The sequence below is a fragment of the Scomber scombrus genome, chromosome 20, assembly GCF_963691925.1.
Source record: "Scomber scombrus chromosome 20, fScoSco1.1, whole genome shotgun sequence".
NCBI lineage: Eukaryota > Metazoa > Chordata > Actinopteri > Scombriformes > Scombridae > Scomber > Scomber scombrus.
In genome coordinates, this window is record NC_084989.1 from 7,703,229 (window position 1) to 7,715,438 (window position 12,210).

At 38.2% G+C, this 12,210-nt stretch overlaps 1 protein-coding gene across 1 annotated transcript in view; it reads right to left on the bottom strand.

Annotated features, from left to right (window-relative positions):
* Nucleotides 1–8,734, bottom strand: part of prkdc (protein kinase, DNA-activated, catalytic subunit) — a 31,045-nt gene extending 22,311 nt beyond the window's left edge. Inside the window, exons 1-24 of the mRNA XM_062441799.1 lie at nucleotides 8,498–8,734; nucleotides 7,616–7,692; nucleotides 7,420–7,524; nucleotides 7,039–7,113; nucleotides 6,720–6,828; nucleotides 6,495–6,607; nucleotides 5,765–5,864; nucleotides 5,577–5,632; nucleotides 5,345–5,375; nucleotides 5,105–5,262; nucleotides 4,785–4,931; nucleotides 4,399–4,563; nucleotides 4,081–4,249; nucleotides 3,857–3,906; nucleotides 3,640–3,750; nucleotides 3,285–3,434; nucleotides 2,938–3,047; nucleotides 2,499–2,658; nucleotides 2,289–2,375; nucleotides 2,072–2,191; nucleotides 1,125–1,284; nucleotides 905–1,014; nucleotides 321–408; nucleotides 14–177 (exon numbers count right to left, since the gene is read on the bottom strand). Coding sequence (XP_062297783.1) covers nucleotides 14–177; nucleotides 321–408; nucleotides 905–1,014; nucleotides 1,125–1,284; nucleotides 2,072–2,191; nucleotides 2,289–2,375; nucleotides 2,499–2,658; nucleotides 2,938–3,047; nucleotides 3,285–3,434; nucleotides 3,640–3,750; nucleotides 3,857–3,906; nucleotides 4,081–4,249; nucleotides 4,399–4,563; nucleotides 4,785–4,931; nucleotides 5,105–5,262; nucleotides 5,345–5,375; nucleotides 5,577–5,632; nucleotides 5,765–5,864; nucleotides 6,495–6,607; nucleotides 6,720–6,828; nucleotides 7,039–7,113; nucleotides 7,420–7,524; nucleotides 7,616–7,692; nucleotides 8,498–8,648 — 2,766 coding nt within the window. The 5' untranslated portion in view covers nucleotides 8,649–8,734. The remainder of the gene's footprint in view (nucleotides 1–13; nucleotides 178–320; nucleotides 409–904; nucleotides 1,015–1,124; nucleotides 1,285–2,071; nucleotides 2,192–2,288; nucleotides 2,376–2,498; nucleotides 2,659–2,937; nucleotides 3,048–3,284; nucleotides 3,435–3,639; nucleotides 3,751–3,856; nucleotides 3,907–4,080; nucleotides 4,250–4,398; nucleotides 4,564–4,784; nucleotides 4,932–5,104; nucleotides 5,263–5,344; nucleotides 5,376–5,576; nucleotides 5,633–5,764; nucleotides 5,865–6,494; nucleotides 6,608–6,719; nucleotides 6,829–7,038; nucleotides 7,114–7,419; nucleotides 7,525–7,615; nucleotides 7,693–8,497) is intronic.
* Between the last annotated feature and the right edge of the window lie 3,476 nt (nucleotides 8,735–12,210).

Sequence of the window (12,210 nt, forward strand, 5' to 3'; positions counted from 1 at the left end):
TTAGGGGACGTACTTTGGTTTGTCTGTCACTTGTGGACAGAGCCAGCTGACTGATGCGAGGCAGGAATGGGTCGAGGTAGACGACTGGCTTCATATCGCTGAATGGTACTGCAAAGCTGAGCCTTTTCTCAGAGTCCCAGGCAACAAATGTCTTCATCATGTCCTCTGATGAGACCACTAAAGGACAAAACAGACGCTCATGATCAACAAAAACAGCTAACTTTTCTACGTTTTGTTGGGATCAAATTTGCCAAAATGTGTAAAACAAATGTGTGAAACAGAACGAGATGACAGGTTGGTTGGTCTGTGTGAATCCTCACTTGTTACAAGGTTTCTGTTCAGCTTTCCTCCCAGGTGTCCGAGCAACTTCACCACCCTGAGCCTCACCATGACAAGAGGAGCATCTTCCTGCATTCAGATAAAGTACTTTAGTGTGCTAACGAGTAAAACTATCCCCGCTCCATATAATGCAGTGTACAGTGCATTGATCTTGATTACAGTAACTAAATTGTGATTGTAAAATAACTTGTGTTTTTCTCTGATTCCACTACCTTTAATGGAGTCACTATAAGTGGTACATAATACTTTACTACAGGGTAAGGCTTAATAGAAATACTTTTTTTTTTTTCATATTGTCACAAGTCCCATAAAATGACCAATGTGACTAATGTATTGTTGGTTTTGGTCTTTTCTTGAGATTTGGTGACAGTAAGAAAAATATAAAATAATGCCAGTATCATCTTTTAATGTCAGATGATTAGAGCTGTATGTAAGAGTAGAAAACAACACAAAATCCCCTCAAGTAGGCCTGTTACGGCAAAAGAATAAAAAACAAAAGAGGCACAATACATTATTGATAAATTATCAAAGCAGTAATAAACTTTCTCAGTAACCCATTCATTACCATCACAAGCTGCTTGGATTGCTTCAAGAGCCTCGTCATCACTCGGCTGTATCCTCTGTCATTTCTTGAAGATATGGAAGACATCACCTCCCAGCTGCTCTCGTCTTTGTCTAGAGTCAAAAACAACTGAATTAGACTTTCTGTTAATGCTATGATATCTCTGTTAACTAAACCAAACCTATTCATAATTTAATGTTAACTGACACCATTCCAGGCTTACTGTCATTGGTGGTGGTTTTCAGGTATCCATCCAGAAGAGGAAGGATGTTCTTGTAGCAGGGCTGCATAGTCTCAACAGGGATGTTGGAGGACCAGTCCTCGAGAGCGTCGAGAGCTGCGTTGGCCAAAGGAACGTGGCTCAGACCTAACTTCAGAGCCGCCTAAACGCCCAATTCACACAAAAACACACAAATGGCTTAAAATGTCAAACTAAATCAGTGGTTCCCAACTATTAATAGTTCCATTAGTCCAACTAGTTCCATTAATAGTTATGGAACTATTAATGATATACAAGTGGATATAACTGTGGACATACAATATATTTTTTTCATACAATTAACAGTCAGTATTAAAGGCTGGTTTAGTTAAGTTTGTATTTATCCATTACTTTTAGTTATAGCTAGTTTCAACTGTTGAGCCATTGTTTTTAGCTAACTATTTTACTTTTAGCTATTTCAACTGTTTATCCATTACTTTTTATCCATTTTAACCATTCATCCATTAATTTGAGCTATTTTGACAGTTTTCCATTACTTTAAGCTAACTATTTCAACCATTTATCCATTGTTTTTAGCTAACTATTTCAACCATTTAACCATTGTTTTTAGCTAACTATTCCAACCATTTAACCATTAATTTTAGCTATTTAAAATGTTTATCCATTCTTTTGGTTAACTGTTTGTATTTGCTTCTTTGCTCTTAATATATTTCACACACTCCTAGTCACAACATGGTGTTCAGATGTTATAGCTGACTCAATATGTTGACTGTAATAATTTGAGATTCTGCACAATCCTTCCACTTAACCACTGGCAACTGCACAAGCATCCCCTTAAAGTAAAAGTAACCTTTGTTGGGAACCACTGCACTAAACCAACTATAGTACATCTGCATATAACGTTTTGCATTAGACTATTTTCATCTGGGCCACAAATGGAAGAAACCCACCTCGAGAGCAGGACAGTACGCCTTGATGTCCAGAGCTACTATGTTGTGGTGCAGCGAGAGGACAAATGTCAGGCAGGAGGCCAGCAGCTCATCTTTGTACTGCTTCATTCTCACACACACCTAGTGGGAAAGCACATGTCACTCACATCAGTTTTGTTCATTTTTCTCAGTATTCAAGTTAATGACATTCCCAGGAAATATTGTAAGGAGAAGATACCTCTTTTCCAAACTTTGAGAACAGGGCAAAACAAGCACTTTTCACTGTGTCACTCTGAGGGAGAGCGGAACTTCTCAGGCCAACTCCCTGTTGAAAAACAGATTTTTATCATTTCTGTAATATATTCAATGTGAGGAATGCAAAAAAAAAAAACAGACAAACAAGTGGATGACAGAGAAAAACAATGCTTTGTACTAGTGGATATATTACCTGGTAGTACTTGATTCTTTTGGCAATTTTCATGGTGACAGAGAGCAGCTTGTAAAAGCCACTGACAAGTGGATTTCTTATAGAGTGGAGGATAAGTTCATGGCTTAGGGGGTATATCCAAGACTGAAAATACTCCACGTGTTTAGTCAGCAACAACTCACTGCAGAGGAAGAAAAATAGAGAAACAGTGTTCACCTATGACACTGCTTTAAATAAGATACACTATGACAATTCAGAAGTCTGCAAGTTGAATTTCTTTTCAAGACCATTGAAATGCTGTGATGTTGATGGCAGTAAATTAAGTGTCAACCTGCCAAACTTGAGATTTGACTTACTAAACCAGCTCATCACTAGAAGGACAAACAGTGTCATATACTGTATGTGAAGCATCTTACACAGCTTTGTTCATATTCTGTCATCTGGGAGGAATATCCATTACCTGCAGAAGTCAACCAGATTGATAAAGGCTGTGAAGTCTTTGATCTTATTAGGCAAAAGATGGGCTGTGGGGTCAGAGGAAGGCAGGACATGGGCCACGTCCTCCGGAGCCTGACAGACAAGGAGGAAGGTGTCATGAATCAGAGTGCAACAGAGTGAAGTGTGTTTCGTCTGATGCCGGTAAAACTTTAACATTTTCACACCATCCAAAAGAATTTTTACTCACTGTCAAAAAAGTAAGGATAGGTGTTTATGGCATGATCATAATGACTGAAATAATATCAATATGTCTTGTTCACAAACATGTCAGATAGTGTACAGAAGCGCGACCTGAGAGTGACACCTCACCTCCTCTCCTGGAGTGATTTTCTGCACAGACAAGTCCAGTTTTTCCACAATACGGAGAATCGATTTCACCAGCTCGTCGTAAAGGAGACGACTCAAAGACACGAGCGAGGCGTTCTGGCTCTCAAAAGCTCCGTCCAAAAATCCTGAATCCTGTGGAGGAGGACGCAAATGTAATAATTTAAAGGGTTTCACATATCAGATGTTCTACCCACAAACAGTCTCTCATGAAATAATGGACTGGCAATTACAAATCTTATAACAGCTGAATTTAGACATACTGGTGGTATTCTGAATATTAGATTATTGAATTATTATGAGTTTAATACTACACATTTTTACTAAAACATAACTGTACCTTCAGCTGATCACAGTCTAGCAAGCTTTTGTAGAGAGCGAGGTAGTTCTGACTAGAAGGAATTTTCCACTTTCCAACACGAATTTGGGAGGCCTCTGGATCATTTTTGTCCTGAGAAAAAAAACAAATGTTAGTGTGAGTTCCCTTTATTCTATCAGCACAATAAAAAAAAGGCTTTACATGTTTGTGAATCCCATTATAAATACGTCCATCTGACCTCTGAGAGCATGAGGGGTTTTGAACAGACACGAATCAATCCCTGGTGCACTGAAAAAAGAAGCAGAAGTGGATGTTTTAGCTGAGGCCTGCATAGAGAGATCACCTTCTTGACCACTAAATTCAAGTTTGCTATTTTCTTGGACACCATTTCATTTCAGATGAAAAAAAAGAAGTGGCGTAAAGTATCTTGACCATTTGGAATCATCCTAAAGACCAACGTACCCACAGAGCTGATGAAACTCCACAGTACAGGTCCTTTAGAGGCAATTGCTACCAGCACCTTAAGGATGGACCTGCAACAAGCGCTCTGCACTCTCTCACTGTACTGAGGAAAGGTGTCGATCTGTACCACGAGGAGACGCTCAAGCAGTGGAGTATACACCTCTGGAATCTGCAATCATGGATACAAAGCAGAGGTTACGATATGAAAAGGTATTAGGGTGACACAAGAGGAATCAGTCTCAAGTTTCTCAGGTTGATTCATGGTTTTAATATTTTACAGTTTTACAAAGTGAATAAACAACTGTAACTAACGGTTACCTTGTCCAGGTGAATCAAGACACTGGCTATAGAGTCAAGGAAGCTGGGCAGCTGGTAGAAGCTGTCGTCCTCACTATCAGACTCAGTCAGGTACATCTGTTTACACCGCTGAATCAGCTCTGTGTACATCAAGTCCACGTCCTGTGGGCAAACTTTCTTGCATGGCTACAGAGGAAAAAAAACATTTTGCATGAAGAGATAATAGATTAAAACATCTAAATTGTACATGAAAAGAAAAAATTGAAAGATTACATTCAAGATTGACCAATAGATTGACAAAGGAAACCAAATATGACTTAATATTTGTGCACGTGCATAAATGGTTTTTAAATGCTTGTAGCTTTTGGATTTTAAAACCAAGAAAGCAAACAAGGCAATAAACATACAGCTGCAAAGAATCCATATCCTCGTATGGCGATGGATAGCTCCTTGTATGTTGAGTCCATAGTCTTAATGATGCTGCAAAACTTCTGCATGAAGAACTTCAGCTTGTTTTTGTGCTCCTCAACATTTTCCGCCACAAGCATTGCAACCTGAAAATGATCATAAAAATACATCAGTGGCATTAGGCATTATGACAAACAGCCTGGAGTTGATCCAAAAATAAAGAGGAGTGTATCAAAGGAAGTTTGTTATTAACAGAGCTAACCCGTCCGTCTGGTTGTCTGCATCTCTTATGTATTTGTGTCTTCTGCAGAGTGTTTACCTGTTTGAGGAAGGACTCGAGTGCGTAGTAACTTGTCTTCTTCATCTCGCCATTGATGTGTCCACACAGCTTAGACATGACATCAAACAAAGCTCTGTAGTGGTCCATAAGGCAGCTGCTGAACTGGGATGCATGTCTGCCCAATAATCTGAGCCCAGCTGTTCGAGAAACAGAGTCAAAGAGATATTAGTCTTTAGGAAGTTTCTAATTCATTCTGCTGTTAAAAACAGGAAGCCTCACCATATGTGACAGCATAGCGACTCATTTCCATCTACAAGAAAATGGAAAAATAAGCAATTTCAGGCAATATATTACACAGAAAAAATTACATAAGATTTATTGTTCGGCTTCTACAATATTAAGAGAACTTATGCACTTTCAAGTATGTTTTTTTTAATATCAGTTTCCACCTGGATTTTAAATAAAAGGTATTTGTCACACATATACAGTTACACAGTGAAATTCGATTTACCTGCGGACTTATTGCCTTCAGGGCATACTGAAAAATGTCCTTGGATGTCACTGGGTCTGCATTTCAGAAACACACACTAGTTATACACCCTCAGAAACACAATTGATTTTTGTTGTTGTAAAAGGCTTAATAAATGGAATAAACAGATGTTACAAAAATACAGTCAGATGACACACACAAGCTCCCACCTTCTTCCATAGTTTTAGTGAAGTTGACCATCAGAGCAGTGATTCCTCTCAAACATCCGGCAACTACAAAAAGTTTCGGCTCCTTTGTTGAAGAGGTCATCTAAAATAAAAACATTAAAGAACACAACTGTAAAATCTATTACGGCGATCACATGATAGTAACAGAGCACCAACATCTCTGAACATATCAGATTGAGGAAATCAAAAACTGCCCTTCAATTTTCAAAGACAGAAAACCTGTGAATATGTCAAAAGATGCATATTGACGTTAAATAAATTTGACTTGCATTTTAAATCCCTAAACATCCGAAAGATGGTGTGTTTTTTCTACTGCAAGAAGAAACTGATCGCAACAATTTCAGAAAGTGCATCCCAAAATGTTATCTACCATTAAACTCAGAATGATTATTACAATTATAGCATTTTTCCCCCACCATATGTATGTAAATAAACTTTGTTGCTGTGTTACAACCAGCTCATTAGTTAAGAAGTTGGAGCGCATGTTCTCTCCACACAAACACTGTATCGCTGCTATTAAACTGTCAAACTGCAAATGTCACCAATAAGACTGAATGAAAACAGTCACATGAAAGCAAATGTGATTTCTTCCATCAAAAATATCTGCCTTAAGTGAATGAATGACGCAATCAGAAACCTGCATCACACACAATAGATCATAATTTTGTCTTAATTTTTCCTACGTCAGCACTAAATCATGTGTAAAACATACCTGTTCTTTTAGCTCCCCTAGGTAGGCTTTGTAGAGTTTGTCTGAGTTGTTGACCATCTCGCTGGGGTGGACCTCTGCGAGCACTCCCAGCAGCTCATAGATTTTGCCAAGGACTGTTGCAAAAGTAACACAAAAACCCCCCAAAATTCTTCTGTTATTTTTTATTGCCTGAATAAAATAATTCTCCTTACGAACCCTGATTCACGGCATTAAAGGAACACTTACCTGAATCCGGAAGTTTGCTCTTCTGACAAAGCTCTCCGTAAAATCTGTTGAATATGTCACAGATTTTGAAGTCTGCCACCACAGTGGAAGCCTTTGTTGTTTGGAGAACCTATTGAGAACATTTCATAAGGATAATGGATAACCAGCATGAGCAACAGTCATACATCAAATATTTGTAATCCTGATATATCATAAAAATCCATATTCATACATATCAAACAGACTCTTACATTATCATAGGAATCAGTAATTCATGCTTGTCGCCTTGCACAGCAGACTCATGTTTAAGAAAAAACACCATATCCCAGCAGAAACCAACCTTAATAAGAAGGTCCAGCACCTGAGTCCTACATTTGGCTATTTTATCCTTTGAATACACGGCCATGCATGTGTCCTGCAAAGAGAATGGAAAGAAGAAACATCATCATGAATTTGTCCACTCTAATTGTAATAAATGATGTGGACAGCCATTGAATCCGACTAATTTAGACACAGACGCTACTTTAATGTCCATTTCAATTTCAGTCAGACACTCAATAACATTACTTTGAATACCTGTAGCATCATTAGGTGTTATAATCTGTTCTTTGCTTTTTACTGCTGTCACGGTGATACTTCTTCATGCCTGGAGTCTCTACAAACAATCAACGTCTGTCAGGTCTTTACTGAGTATAAGAAAACACATACATGGAGAACTTACTCTTATGTCAATGGCGTAAGTTTTCTCCCAACCTTTGAGTTTTGGAGAAACTTTGTCCAAAAACTTCTCCAGAAACCCCAAGATCTCAACTCGGGTGTCACGAAGCTGGAAAATATATACAGGAGAGTATTTCCGTCAACATAACAACTTTTCAGTTTGCCACATTCATGTTTACGTGATGTTGTTTAATACTTACGTCATCTGATGAGAGAGACTTTCTAAGGAAAATTAGCAGTCCATAGTCTTTTGAGAACAATAAGGATGTCTGTAAAGCTTTGAGATGAAGATGCAAAGTGGACATGTTAATATTTGTTATTGAGTATTTCGTACACGATGTGCATCACAAGTCTGCACTATAAGAACACCACTGAATTTCAGGTAAGAACTATTACATCTGTGCATTTTCAAAGCCTCCATTACTGAACATTATATCATGATAGCAACAACACTTTCATGCATTACTAATTACTAAACAGAAAATGATCAGACCTAGATCAGGGAACTCAATAAATAGTTCCACCTATTAAAGCTGTAGAATTATGTGCTTTTGACTGGCTTCTCCCCGGGCCCCAACAATACATTAATAATTATAAAAAGCACTAATTAAAACACAAAACAATGATATGAAGTCATTAGGAGTGACTTAGTTATAAATAATTGGCACGATAGAATAAAACACTTGTGAGATCTGACAAAAAGTAAACCTCTGAGGTCTGCAGGGACCCCAGTCAGTAGGATTAAGGTTAATAACAGAGGCTTTTAATTGAATGGTGGACAGTCACGTGTTGTTTTTATTGTTGTCTCCCTGTCATTAGTTACCGCCCACCATGCTGAGTTTTGGCGGAAGACGCTGGCATGATACGATTTAAACAAAGGTAGGTATGTTATCTGTCTAATTTCTGCAGGACGAATTGATAAGTGGCTTATAACCATTCAAAGAGCAGCTTATCCTACAAGGTGTTTAACGCTCGTAAACAACAGCAGCTGTATTAACATTAAAGTGGCAGATTTGTGAATGGACTTTGGCGCGACGTCGGTGCACTCCCGTCAGAGTTTTTGATATACTGCTTTGTCTTACCGAGTTCATTCTCAGTCGGTGTCAGCATGCATTCCTGTGCCAAGTCACCGACTATATCATGACATTTCAGAGCTGCAGCTCGACTGTCTTCATCTGAGAGAAATTCGTGAAGTTTCAGAAGAAGCCCTTGAATTCCTCCGGAAGAAGACATACCTGCAGCAGTGACCCTAAAGTAACATTAGCATCACAAGCGTTACTTTCTCTAACAACAACATACACAGCCAGGGGAAAGCTGCTCTGAACTTCCTCCCTGCACACTTGCGCTCAATCATTCAATCTCAACTAACCAATGCCGTCAAGTCATCCTTCAAGATATTTTTGTTCCTAGGATGGTGAAGTCATATCCCACCCTACTCTATTTCTGATTGGCTAATACTCGCTGCCTTCCTTGGTTGGGTTGGTTAGGTGTAGGCATCAGGAGCGGGATTGGTTAGAATTAGAGCAAGAACATCAGGATAAACCAATCGGAGGTAGGGTAGTCTACCGTCCTAGGAAAAAAATATTTGCATGGCTCACACTTCTTCTATTAGTTTTTACGTTTACAGATGACATCCATGATGTTGCCTTACTGCCACCTTCAGGTTTCCTTTTCTTCTCTTTTTGAGAATCTGTTTTTCCTGCTGATAGGCTACAGGTTTCATTCTCCCTCTGTGTTCATACATTTTAAAGTGGTAATACACTCATTTCTTGCCTCCACATTCAAGTATACTTTTATCCTATTATTTTCCACAGTTGTATCATAATTTCATACCCTTCATGTGTACATTTCGTGTTATAGGGAAATGCTCAACTGTCTCAGCTTCATTGCATTGATCTCAAAGATCTGTTGGAAGTTTGCGTGTGCTATAAAGTGTACTGTTACGGTTACTGTGCCCGCCTCTCAGCCTGCTTATTGTTACTTGCTCTTTCCATTTTGTTCCTATGAATACACATGAAAGGAACAATTTACCCATGCCTAACTATTCTTGAGGCAATAAAAAAGATATCATTAAGCAGGTCCTGCTGAACACTGGCTGAACCTGTCTTCATGCTTGCAGGGCCAACACAGAATCAATAAATATGAATATTTTGCTGCAGCTAACCTGTTAAATACACTATAATGCCATCAGCATGGCAAGTAGACTGATCTGATGTTCTTTTGTTAATTTCCACTTGGTAAATGGGCATAGCAGCTGCAGACCCTGTTACATCCTTTGATCAATCTATCATCTATATTTATCTATAGTTTCTGTCCATATAAATCTAGTATTATATAATCTTTTATAGTATAGTACTTTTATATAGTATAGTCTTATTACTATTCTTAATCTTAAGTAACTCCAGATCTACACATAGATTTTCCAATTACCTGACAGTTCCAACAGGCCACAAGGTTTAACAGGTCCAATCTCACAGATATTTTCACAGATGCATTACCAGCTCCCCACTCCAATCATGCAAAATACTCATCCCTCAGCCCAGATAGACTCAGTGTCTAGATGGTAACCCTAGATTTGCAAAACTCTCACAGAATTGATCATTTTAATCCAAACCATGTTATTTCTGTACACGAACCAAGAGTTTTTGTGCCTAAGCCTATCCAGACCTTAACCACAGCATTGTCACATCATACAACACAATAATTTGATAATTAATCATTTAAACTTCTTATAGTACATCCATGGTCCTGGTCCTTGTGACAATTACTCTGAGGTGAGAGCATTTAATCATTAGGTAACACTGCCTTCCAGTGTTCACAGTGTGTAACTACAACCTGTATTTTCAGTTTTAGATGTGAATGTTTTTATGTTAGCTGTTAAATGTTAACAGGAGTGTACACATATAATTGTAACTGTTATCATTTTATTCACTTTTACACCCCTGTAACTGTATCTGGGTTGTTAATTTTGCTCACTGAGATAGAAGTTACAATAGAACAGGGGTGTCAAAGTTATTTCAGGCCAAGGGCCACGTACAGCCCAATTTGATCTCAAGAGGGCCAGACCAGTATAACTATTGCATAACAATTTCTACATTTAAAAAAAACTTCTTGAATGTTTCCCACACAGTGTAAACTGCACACTGAATATCAAAAAATTGAGATATAATGTTGGACTTCAGGGTGTTCATCATCTGTTGAAATGTACAGTAAATGGGTGGATCATTAAATGTGATGGTTTAAGAATGTACTTGTACTTCTTTACTGTAAAAAAGGGAAACATTCAAGAGGTTTTTTTTATTTATTTAGAAGTTGTTATGCAATGGTTTTACTGTTCCCGCCATCTTGAGATCAAATTGGGCTGTATGTGGCCCTTGACCTGAAATAACTTTGACCCCCCTGTATTCAAACGTATTATTAATCTTAAATTTACCAACATTTACATGTACAAGTGGGAAATTATACAGAAACATGCCTGAAAAGTTTTATTTTTAAATTCATTCAAACTGTTTATATACCAATATACTTTTCTACTATTTATATACTTTTATATAGACACTATACGTTCTCAAGGCCTTTGTTATGTACAGGGATGCACAAACAGGCAGAAAAATAACACATCAAATGGGGTTGTGACTTTTGTTGTCTTCAAATGCTCATACTCTCTGCTACCTTTGTTTCCCACTGATGACTTTTGGATATTCACAGACACCCTGCTGGGCTCCACTCCCAGGATCCAGACAATTCTTGCTGAAGGTGGCTTTGGCTATGTTGCTTGCTTTCATCAGGCCCAGGAAGAGGTACAGCTCTGCATCACTAAAATTGGACCTGTTTTCAGTGTGAACAGTAAAAATCAAACTCCCACAGCTGGCTATCCTGAAGAGCCTTCAGACGTTAGATCCAGATAAATGTAATATCATAAAATGGAAGTGGCTCTTGCATCCATTAAAGGCACATTTGTTTAGAATTTGAACTTTTGGACCAGAGTTTGTTTGACTTCTTAGAACAAAGGTGTAACTTTTTCCCATGAAGGAGTTACGGCCAGTTGTTCACCAGGTTGGAATTCCATCTTTGTTGTTCTCATGCCATTGTACTGATGAAGAATTATTCAACACATAAACTTTTTTAACCAAATTTTTATTAAACTTAAATTTTAACGGCAAATTAATTCTTATGGATCAAAGTGGACTCTGTCCTTACAAGAATGTGTATTTATGTGTGTGGTTAACCAGAGCATGACCTCATCTGGAAACAGTTGGAGTCATACATGCTGATATAAAGACAGAAAATATTATGATAGTGGACCAACATCAGCAGCCATTGAATGTAAAACTAATAGATTTCGGTATTGCCTGCCGCACATCTGCTGCTGGGTCTAAGCCCTGTGGCCAGACTCTGTGGTACTGCTAAGTGCAACAGGAGAAAACTTGTCATATACCTGTAAATGTTCTGACATTGTATCTCTAATGGCCAACAGGAAAAGGCAGCTCTCAGATGGTGGATGGAAAAAAGCCAACATTCTCAGTGACGTTTCACAGGAAAAACTATTGTTAAGAAGGTTAAAAACTGATTTTAGTTTTAACACATATATACTAACATTATTCTGTTGTTTTCCTTGCACAAGACGCACAAGTTTCTTCCACAAAACCAGTGAGCAACACTGGAGATTTAAGGTACCATCACTCCACCACATCTACTGATCTATATGTTTCTCTGTCTATAAATCTGTCTCTATCTCCTAACTTGAATGCAGTCTCTTTGTAGTGTCCTGAGGAGATTGCTGCTCAGACAGGCT